General features: G+C 37.7%; 1 protein-coding gene across 1 annotated transcript; it reads right to left on the bottom strand.

Annotated features, from left to right (window-relative positions):
* Positions 1 to 7681: 7681 nt before the first annotated feature.
* Positions 7682 to 10579, bottom strand: LOC149160092 (uncharacterized). Its single transcript, XM_089434509.1, has 3 exons — positions 10300 to 10579; positions 9526 to 10179; positions 7682 to 8841 (listed from the first exon to the last, which is right to left on the bottom strand). The coding sequence occupies exons 1-3, from the start codon at positions 10577 to 10579 to the stop codon at positions 7682 to 7684; spliced, it is 2094 nt and encodes a 697-aa protein (XP_089290635.1).
* Positions 10580 to 11616: the final 1037 nt, after the last annotated feature.

The raw sequence follows: 11616 nt of genomic DNA, 5'->3' as shown, positions 1-11616 counted from the left end.
AATTGATGCTTTTTGACCTGTCGGAGGACGACGAATTAGTCTCGATATTGAACCATCCTATGGAAATTCCACCATCTATTGAATCCACGATCTTCTGTATAGCATTATGGATACATAATATCTTCAACAAACAATTCTACAACTTGACATTGTATAAAATAACTTGTATTAATGCTCCTGGAGCACGATGGGTCACACCAGCTTAACCTTATTAAGTACTACCTATAACTAATTCTCTAGGAGTACGATGGCTCACATTAATCTATGCAATATTTAGCCTATTCTTTATGATTCTTTATATAGATCATTTCACAAATCTAAGTGTGAAATTGTTTGAGACAACCTCCTTCATAGATCCATTAAAAAATTATACAACAGATCTAAATAAAATCATAATAACTTTGCACACCTTTATATATCAAACTCACACCACACAATAACTCTAAATACTTGTATTTTCCATCATATTTGCGCCCCTTTTAGTCCCGATCTCCAGAATTATGTTCGAATGGACGAGTTTCCATATTTCTTTTCCATAGAAACTTCTAGTCCTTAGAAATCATCTTATGAGTTGCATAACCTCCCTGACTTGAATCTGCTCTAAGGGACTACAACAACTAAGATTTTCGAGACATGCCTTGCACTGGGAATATAATGTCGATTAGATAGCTCTTTGTCAACAATTTCTGATAATTTTCTCTGAATTAAACTCATGGGGCCTACACCATAGAATTATGACGCGACTTTCTTACTACCGTGGATAAGAGGGACTAACTCAGGTTCTAGTCTAGTCAGATCTGATCATAAAAAAAAGTCTACTATCAACAAGCAGGCTCTTCACTCAAAAAATCGGCTGAGCAACTTCAATTCCATGCACCACGCGGATCCATCCATAAATAGCCAATTCCTGGTGACTTTGAAGAGGACGTGTATCAAGTCGATTACCAGCAATGAGTTCGCTGACAATGTAAGTGTCTCTTTCGATCTAAGTCATTTCATACCAGATCTCGCGGCCATAAGTGTTCTCGAGAGCGCTCCAAGTCATAATCACGAAGTTGCAGGTTCTTCCTAATTCCATTGATCACACTTCGACTCCCAGGATGAACGCATAAATGCTAGAAGGCGAGCCTGGAAATAGGAATATAAGGCTTCAAATTCATCTTCAATGCCATGATGTATATCATATTGTACACGTAGTAGGGTTTCTCTATTATGGGAAGCACTTTGGGGCCCAAGGTGACTATATTCCTCTTCATTGTGTCTCTCACCACATCCATGAGTGATGAACTAAGGGAAATGCTCGAGAGCATCTGGTCGCCTTCCTTTGCCATCACATAGTCGTAGGCCTTATTGACCGTGGCCACATTTGTCTTAACCGAGTGCAGTAGCCTCATATTTTCCCGAGCTTCATCCTTATCGTTGTTCGACACAAGAAACATGTAGCCACCGAATTTATGGAGATTCCATCTGGAAATCAATCACTCTGTATCTATACACGAATCAATGATCCTCACAAAACACACCACATACAGAACACAAAAATTTCGCACACTAAATTAATATGATTTCACACACTCTATCTTAATATATTTACAAAACAATAACATTTAAGGCTCTCTCACGTTTTCTTGGCCCTCTTCGGAAGGAGTTAAGGTAGTAGCTGTTTTGATACTATGATAAAAATTGAGATAAAGAGTAAAGAGATTGTGGACACAATAAATCACACACTTGTATTTTATTGATCTCACAAAACTTACATATATATGAATACATTAAACTTCTAGATCCAAGAATAGTGGATCTAAATTACGAAAAATAGCTAGTACAACTAATAACCTAGGAACTCACAAAAATAGCTAGTACAACTAATAACCTAGGAACTCACAATTACAACTAATGACAACTTGGAATACATAGAAGCGTTACTTCCAATTACATTACATTTGATCCACTGTTGTATTACAAAATTATAAATATATACAACGTTGCATTGTGACAAACATTGTCGCAATCTGACAATCATTATCACAATGTTACAATACATTGCAATTTATCCAACGTCACATTGTAACTTTACAAAATTAGTAAACATCATTTATTAATGTGGTTGAGTATGTTTGACTATGTTTGACTGTGTTTTACCATCAACACTCTTCAATTTTTGTTAAGCATAATCGTCTATTAATATTATTAATTAAACATAGTCAACCACATTAGTCAAACATAGTCATATAAAGTCATGCTTGATAGTCAATGTTTAAACAGTTGACCATGGTCAAACTTGGTCAACCCTATGTTTACCATATTTAACAATAGTCAGCCTTGTTCACACATAGTTGTCCTTTGTCAACGTAACTTGGTCATATTCTATTATAGTCAATCATGGTTGACCAAAGTCAAACAATGTCGACAATAGTCAACTAAGGTCATCCTTGGTCGTTCGATCACAGTCAATATCTAAAAATATTTAATAATGATTATTCATTGTTATTAATTAACTTTTAATAATAGTTATATTATTATTATTATTATTATTATTATTATTATTATTATTATAATAATAATAAGATTTACTATATTAACCATATCAATTATAGTCAACTATCATTGTTAGGAGTCAAACATGGCCAATCTAAATTAACCCAAGCCAAACATAAATCAATATATTATTATATGATTGAATATATTATTACTAATGTTAACAATAATAATAATATTATTACTATTAATATCAATAACCCTAAAATTAGTATTGTTGATATTAATATGATTGTAGTTTGGAAGCTCGGATTTACTACAGTCATTTTGTATGAATGTCCGCGTTTCAGGTTCATAAGTAGATCCATTAATATGATTATTTACTATTTGCTCTGTATGCACGTTGGTTGTCAACTAGCACAATCACATTAGTAAATGTGGTTGATATATGTTGATCAACATCATTTTTCACTTTTTATATGCCAATAAATACATAAAAATGATGCCAATTGACATATATCAACTATATTTACTAATTTAATTGCACTAGTATATATTTTAAATATTAATTATTATTTATAAAATTGAAATATATATAATATGTTATGAAAATTTATATTTTAAAAATATAAAATGAATAAATTTAATGAACAATTTTATTTAGGTTTTATTAAAAATTTGAATTTGGATATAATTTTATCATTGTCAAATTTAAACTCGAACAAACCATGTGACATACATCATTTCAGACTCCCTCCCGCCAAAAAAATATTACAAATCTGGTCTTTATCAAAAATACTCTCAAAATTTTCAAACGCATTTTTGTTCTATAACATAGAACTTAGAAAATGTAGGGAGACATTCTATTTTAATGATAGTATCCTTTAATGACTAGATCCAATGAACATTATAAACCCATTCTTCTTCTTCCCTCCAATAGAATCAAGAATCATTGAGGGTCCATTTTTCTTCAATCAGGTAGACCGAATAAATATTGTGGAAAGATGTAATATTCTCTGGGATTTCATTACACAAATGGAGAAATTAGACATATGTTTGTGGGTTTAGCAAAGAGATAGTTCATTCATTTTAAACTTTAACATTTTACTTAACGTAAAGAAATTATATTAAAAAAATCTCATTTTGAATCCATTATTTTGGCCCTTGAAAGAAATTGTGTGTCATGTTTCCCTCTTAATGTAGTCACGAAAAATGATAAACGTAAGTCAAGGTAAGTTCATAAACTTTTGTATAAGTTGGTAAAGAATGTCGAGTTAATGATTTAAGTGCATTATCATTCTCCTCCACCATGATTTTAAGATGGAAACCAATCAATTTATATACCTATAACTATATTTCTAAGGAAAAATGTAATGTTCTCAATGTCTAAAGTTTAATTCAAAACCAAATAAAACATTGTAATGCCACCAAAACAATGCATATATTTTCAATATAAAGATTTAAAAATTGTGCATCTAAATGGAGTCCATAGTCCATGAGAATTAACTTTCCAAAACTGTCATTACCTTAAGAAGAATTACAAATTCTTTCGTGGGAGAGGGACAAAATTTCATTAAAGCTGGAATCCTCCGAACACATTATTATATTCAAGAGGACCACTCAATATGCATCCGTTGTTGAAAGACAAATTATAGGAAGGAGAAGGGAGGGCTTCATGTTATGTTCCAAAGTTTATCATTTTCAATCTCGGCGATTTCCATTTTTCAAGTTTATGATTTCTATCGTGCATACTTTGTATATGACTTTTTGAGTCCATGTTTCTTTGGGCACATGTTAACGAATGGATAGCTTTGGATGACTAGTGGAAAGTTGTAAATATCCAAACAATTTTTTATGGACTTAAATATAATAGAATGTTAACATTCGCAAATAAAGGAATTACATAACAATACTATGATTGTTTTCATCATCTATTTTGGTGAAATAATTTTTAAAATTACATTAATATTAGCAATGTTATGGTTTTTTTCTTTCGTATTGAAAATTGTTTTAGGAAAATACACAAGTTACATTTATTTGGCGTAAGATATTATAATGTGGTATGAGAATCTTGCATGTTATGATAACGTTTCTGTAGCTAAGTTGCTTTTTTATAAGGAGGCATTTATTTATTAATTTAGTTAACTCAGTCAAGACCAAGTTCATTCATAAGTTTGAAAAAAAATATATCAGTATAAATGTAAGTAGAAGATACTACAAATTTTCCATCAGGGAGACTTTAACCTTTACAATAAGATCATCTTATTTTTGTTAACTTTGAACAATCTTTTGCTAGAGGAAAGAATTTGTCAATCTTTGTTATACTAAAAAAGGTGGAAGATAAAAATCATTCTTTTAACATGTCACATGTATTCCCATTTTATATCTTAATATCAAAATATTGGTAATATTCTTTACCTTCCTAACCTATTAATATATAACAAATATGGAAATTTAGGAAAGTGTCTCTCCATTTTTTTTTAAATAAACATAAAATATTAAATAAAAACAATTTATTCCTCAACATTTTTCTTAAAATCTAGTGGTGTCAATGGAAAGTAACCATCATCATAATCATCAAACTATGTCTCTATGTGTGTATATTCAAAGAAAAAAATTGTGAAATTCCACTCATCTTCCTCGAAATATCTAGATTATAGTATATTAGTTACTATCCACATTAACAACTAGTAACCCTAAAAGACTTAACTAATTTGAACTTGTAACCTATAGTATCCCATAAAATGTTAACAAAATTCCTTGGCCGACTGGTTTAATTGATTGTGTTAATCATTGGAGCTTGTGTGTGTGTGTAAACTAGGAGGTTGGATCTAACAATATCTCCATTTATGCCAAACCATATCCTATCTTATTACTCTAGTTCGTTACATAAATGTTGGGGGAATGCTTGTGGAACGAGTAATCCCGAACTTGAGTTACAATTAATCTGAGAATTAACCAACTAAAAAAATGATACAAGCAATACTTTTCGAAATGGTTTAGTTTAGTTTAACGAAAAACCATCCAATATTACAACCGATTTAATAAAAGATGAGGGTTGTTAAGGTTAGTAATATGCACTGTAAACATTTATTGTTTTATATGTTGGGATATATACCATCTAATCTAAAGAAATTTTGAATTGAATGGTATATATGTTGGTATATATCCCAACATATAAAATATTAAACACATTGTAGTGGGGTGCATATTATTTATAAATTGTTAAACCTTATAAAGAAAATATAATTCAATATATTTCCATTTAATTTCTAGAGTTTCTACTAGAAAAATATGTTTCTATTTATTTCAATGTGATTATGTGACAAAATTGACATGATAAATATGTTTTGATTAATTTGGGTATATGATGTTTGTAATGAGCAAAAAGAAAAATAGTTGAATTTCACTATCATGATTGGATTTCCAAGGTTTTGCTTTTAAAGATAATGAATTATTAAAACATAAACAACATAAAACATTCCAGCCATGTCAAGAGGTGGTGTGACCTCAAGTTCAATGAAATCCATAAATAATTTACTTTAACCATAATAAGGGGTGGTGTGACCCAAATTCAATGTGATCCCTAAATAATTTACTTCACATTTTCTTTTTTCTTTTTTTTTTTTGTGTAAATAAGCTTTGATATTAATAGAAGTAACATATAGTACAAAAATTCTGCCGAGGCAGATGACTGGCCGCTATGAAGCAGGCCTTACTAGCTGATAACGGATTGAAAATGATAGAAACAGAGAAACAGAGTGCTGCCGAAAGGTACACCGCGCAGGGCGACTTAGGCCAAAAATGGCGAGCACATAACTGAGAGAATAAAAACAGAACAAACATAACAAAGTCCAACTGAGGGACAGGGAAGACTGATCAGAATTTGTTTGAGGAGTCCGTCACCAGGCGCACCTCTTTGCAGTTGATGGCATTGGCCTGATTACCCGTTGACGGACCACCCCGATGAGGTTCTGGAGGCTTACTGTCTGGCTCGATGTTTTTCCTGAGCAACTTGATCAGGACAGTGAGCTTCCTGCTTATGGTGTCTACCTCCTCGTGCAGAGCAGTGAGTTTGAATTCACTGCTTTGGACCACCGCCATATGCTCCTTTGTCATTGTAGCTGCGAACTGCTGAAGAGTTCTCAATTGCTCGGCCTGCTCCGCTTGAACATCCATGGCCTTAGCCAGGATGGTCTTCATTCTCCACGCTTCAGCTTGGGTGCAGACGAATTGGGTCGTCTGGGTGCTGGTCGTCCCCGGATCTTGCAACCAGTTAACTTCCTGGCCTAACTGATGGTCAGAGAGTTTACTCTCTTCCTCCTGAGGAGAGGCCTCCAGGTCTATAATCTTCCGTTTGTTCCTTTCAGACGTTCCCCGCTCGTACATTTCCTTTGCAAGCCGCAGGTCGTTGTTTGCAGACTAGTTGCGGCATCCTTCTCCTGCCATGGGGGCACTCTCTTGATTGTTGCTTACCTTGCTTGCCTGAGAGAGAATACAATTCGAAGGTCTCTGGCTGTTGAGCACCGAAAAGTTGATGCTCCAAGGGATTACAAGGGTTGATATATAGATGATAGCGGGAAGATTTTGGGCGGTGGAGCGGATCGTGACATGCAAATTGCATGTCCGATCAACATAAATGCTGCGATTCGGAGGAGTGGAGGGGAATTGAGATGATTGAGAATGTTTTCGATCACCTCCTCCTGCACGGATCTGGAAGTGCCAAGTGTCCCTCTGTCCTGAGGAACTGCGCCGGCTTATGTCACTCCAGATCAAGTTAGTGTACAATTGACTGTGTCCTGCGGTGCACATAATTCCCCTCAGGCCTGTTGTCCTTCTGAGCTTGCTGTGTATTGATGGCTCTCGTCCCGTCGACCAATCCATGATTTTATGGTGGAGAATTAGACGGTCTGGTATTCTGCCTTGTCAGTTGCCACCAAATCTATTCGTGCGAGGTGAGAGCACCGATCTTTTAATTGATTACTCTCCACTTGATGCCAACAGCTGTCCACCGTTTCGTTTGGGTTCTCGATCCCATGGTTTGCCAAGTGGTCGGCAACCGAATTGGCCTGCCTTCTTACCGACTGGAAGACTAGACCTTTCATTTTCCCGAGCAGTTTCCCTATGCTCTCTGTGACCATAGCTAGGCGCCAGTGCTTGGTAGCCTTGCTTGCCGGCGTTCCCCCATAGATTTTCCTTGCCATCAAAATGGCAACCTCAGAGTCACCTCAATTACTGCATTTTCTGTCTGGTTTCTTTGAAGAATTGTTGAGCCTTTTTCCATTGCAGCGAATTCCATTTCATTGTTAGTGGCCTCGCCCAGCGCTTGACTGTAGATATGTATTATTTCACCTCTCTGGTTTTGAATGAGGCCTCCTATGCCAGCTGGTCCCAGGTTACCTCGTGAAGCGCCATCAAAATTCAGTTTCAGGAAGCCCTCAGGAGGCCGAGTCCAATCCGTAGGAGTGCTGTTGATGTTCTGCTGTTTCGCTTGGGTCTTTTGGCTTTGGTCGTAGCTGATATTGAAGGCCTTCAGGATTCTCTGGTCATCCGCAAAAATTTGGAGGGAAGGGTCTACTTTGCTTTTCACCAGAATCAATTGGCGGATATTCTCCATTAAGGTAATTCTCAGGTGTTCTATATTCCTGTGTTTGCTTTGGAAAATTCTTCGGTTCCTTTCTTTCCATATTGTCCAAGTGATAAAACCAGGCAGAACTTTCCATATGCTGTTGATTTGAGGGTTCTCTGAGTAGTTACTTGGCCAATTGGTGATTGTGTTTTGGATGGAGTCCATGTCTCTTCTGTTTTGCTGCATGATGTTTTCAATCCCTTGCCAGATGTGGTTAGCCCAATCGCATGTATTGAACAACTGATTCATAGTCTCTTCTGCTTGATTACACATTGGGCAAAAAGAGGGGCCTTCAAAGCCTTTTTTTCGCAGGTTCTCCCATGTGAGCATCTTGCGCCTCATAAGGAGCCATAGAAAAGTTTGAATTTTTGGCCAGAATAAGGGATCCCAGACCTGGGTGTACCAAGGGACAGTCTCCCCCTGCTCTGTGAGTTCCAACTGCTCTCTGGCTTCTTTAAGAGTGAAGTTGCCATTGCCCTTCATACCCCACCTTAGCTTGTCCGCCTCCGTGGTTATCCTAATTTTCCATTTGTGAAGGACTTTAATCAGGTCTTGTATGCTGTTATTTTCCTCATTAGGGTTTTCAGTATCTGGAAGGGTCCATTCTCTCCAATCTTGGTCAGTGCCATTTGGGGTCCAGTAATGATGAACGGTGAATTTGCCTCTGCTATGACAGTTTACTTTGTAATCTGCAAGGTCTGGGCTTTCAAGCTTAGGATGCTGTTGCCAGGCATCTTCCCAGAAGAGGGAAGATTCCCCATTTCAGATCTCCCAGAAGCTGTGGTCTTGAATTAGGTTACGGTTTCTTTTTGCTAGGTTCCAGATTGGAGAGCCTTCCGGTAATTCTTGGAGTCTTATGAGGTCTTGGTTTCTGCAGTGAGGAGTATATTTCGCCTTCCAGTGTCTGGCCCAGGGGAGGTTTGTCTCTTTCAGCCAGCGCCACCAAAGTTTGGCTCCCCCAGTTTTGTTGCTAGTATCAGGGTCTATTAGGTTTAACCCTCTAGCAAGTTTTGATTTGCATATCTTTTCCCAGGCCACTAGAGCCCATTTCCTCTTCTCTGCGCTGCCACTCCATAAAAAGGATCTTTGGATGGATCGAATTTTCTGCAGGATGGCTTTTGGCGCCGGGAGGATAGAAAGCATATAGTGAGGTATGGCCTGTAAGATGGCTTTAGTTAAAACAAGGCGTCCTACAAAGTTGAGTGCCCTGAGGGTCCAATGGTTGCATCGTTTTTCCATGTTTGCTATGAGCCTTTCCCAATGGACCTTTTGCCAGGGCTTGGTGGTGAGCGGGGCTCCCAGATATTTCGAGGGCAAAGAGCCATTTCTAAAGCCTAGGATGCTGGTGAGATGACTTTGAATAGATACATGGGTGTTAAAGAAAAAAATTGTCGATTTGGAATGGTTTATGTCCATACCTGATGCCTTGCTGAAAAGAGATAAGATAGACTTGTAAGCCTTGGCTTCTTTGACAGTTGGAGATCCATGCAGCATAGTATCATCTGCGAATTGCTGGTGAGTAGTTGCAGGGGTGGAGGGGAAAGGGCGCAAACCATTGATTTTCCCTTCTGCTTTGGCTCTGTGAATATATCTGCTAAGCCCTTCCATGAGGATCACAAAAAGGAAGGGGGACAGTGGGTCTCCTTGCCTTATGCCTCTGGAAGGAGAGAAGGTGGCCGAGGGGGAGCCATTAACTAAAATAGAGAAATTTGTTGACTTGATAAGAGCGAGAATCCATTTGGTCCACCTGTTATCAAAACCAAAAGCCATTAAAGTGGCCTCCAGATAGTTCCAATTCACTTTGTCGAAGGCTTTTGAAAGGTCGAGCTGGATCATCATGCCGGGGACTTTCCTGGTCTGCAAAGTATGTATCATCTCCTGCGCCAAGAGGATATTGTCCAAAATTTGTCTGCCTTCCACGAATCCTGACTGCTCCTCCGAGATGATGTCGGGGAGGATAGGTTTTAGCCTGTTAGCAATGACTTTGGAGATGATTTTATAAATCACGTTGCACAGAGCTATGGGCCTGAACTTTTCTGGAGTTAGGGCTTCTTCTTCTTTGGGAATAAGGGCTAGGAAAGTAGAATTTAAGCCTTTAAGAATTGAGCCTGATCGTCGAGAATCTTCAACTACTTCCTAGACCTCTGTTTTGACTGTTTGCCAATAAGCTTTGTAGAAGTTTATAGTAAAACCATCAGGGCCCGGAGCTTTATCATTTGGCATGCCTTTAACAGCCTCCTCCACCTCCTCCATTGAGATTTTTCGTAATAGAGAGGCATTTTGTGCTGGAGTGATGATTTGGGGAATGGCCTGAATTATTTCCTCTCTCGCTTCCGATCGATCTTCTTGGGATTCATGGGCAATATGCTTAAAATGACTAGTGAGCAGAGTTGAAATCTCATTATGATTTTGAATGACCTCTCCAGAAGCATTGGTCAGCTTCAGAATTTTGTTAGCCCCCCTGTAATCCATCGTTGATCTATGGAAGAACTTTGTATTTTGCTCTCCCTCCTTCAACCATTGGATACGAGACTTTTGTTTCCAAAGGATTTCTTCCTGTTGGCAGCGGAGCTGCCATTTCTGCATTAGTATCTTTTCCTGTTCATTTGAGTCCTCCCTATTAATCCCTGAAGCCCAGTCCTTATGTATTTGACTTAGGCTGTCTTCTATCTTGTGCTTTTCCTGGAAAATATTACCAAACTCGGAAGCATTCCATTCCTTGATTTTGAGTTTGATGTGTTTTAGTTTGGATTGGAGTTTAAACATTTTGGTTCCCCTTATATTTCTGGGTTCTTCCCACCATTTCTTCACCAGATCAGAAAAGTTTGGGTGCGTTAGCCAGAATTTCTCAAATCTGAATGGCCTGTTTTTGGGGGTCTCAAGAAAAGCAGCTTCCAGGGCGATGGGCCAGTGGTCTGATCCCCCACAGGGGAGGATATCAGAGTCAACTGTTGTTCCTTCCAGCAAGATGTTTTCTGAGATCAAAAAGCGGTCAAGACGAGAGGCTATCCGATGTTCCCCTCCTCTTCGGTTGTTCCATGTGAAGAGCCCATTTTTTGGGGGGATGTTGACCAGTTGGGCTGATTCCATGAAGTCAACAAAGAGTTCAGAGTCTCTGTTTAATCGCCGGAGGCCTCCTTTTTTTTCCAGGAGGGTGGTAATCATGTTGAAATCCCCTCCCATTATGATCTTTGAATGTTGGTGTCTTAGCTTTAACTTCATTAAGGAGTTGAGGAACGAAGTTTTATCTTCTAAACGCTGAGGCCCATAGACATTTATGCAGAGGTAGGTTTCAGAGTTACCTGTGAGTTGGAATTCTGTGGCAATGTATGATCTGGTAGCTTCCATAGAGGTGATTTCAATGACTCTGGAATCCCAGAGGGTTGCAATGCCTCCTTCCCATCCGTGACTGGCTGATTCTATGTATTTGATAGATTTTCCTAGCTTTTTGGTAATGTTCTCCAGCTGATCAGTGGCACATTTTGTTTCCTGAATGAGCATAATATCTG

Source organism: Pinus tabuliformis, chromosome 5_2 (assembly GCF_031772625.1).
Source record: "Pinus tabuliformis cultivar Carrire ecotype Pingquan chromosome 5_2, CPIR1, whole genome shotgun sequence".
NCBI lineage: Eukaryota > Viridiplantae > Streptophyta > Pinopsida > Pinales > Pinaceae > Pinus > Pinus tabuliformis.
The sequence above is the reverse complement of the archived record's forward strand: the minus strand, read 5'-3'. Positions and strand labels throughout refer to the sequence as shown.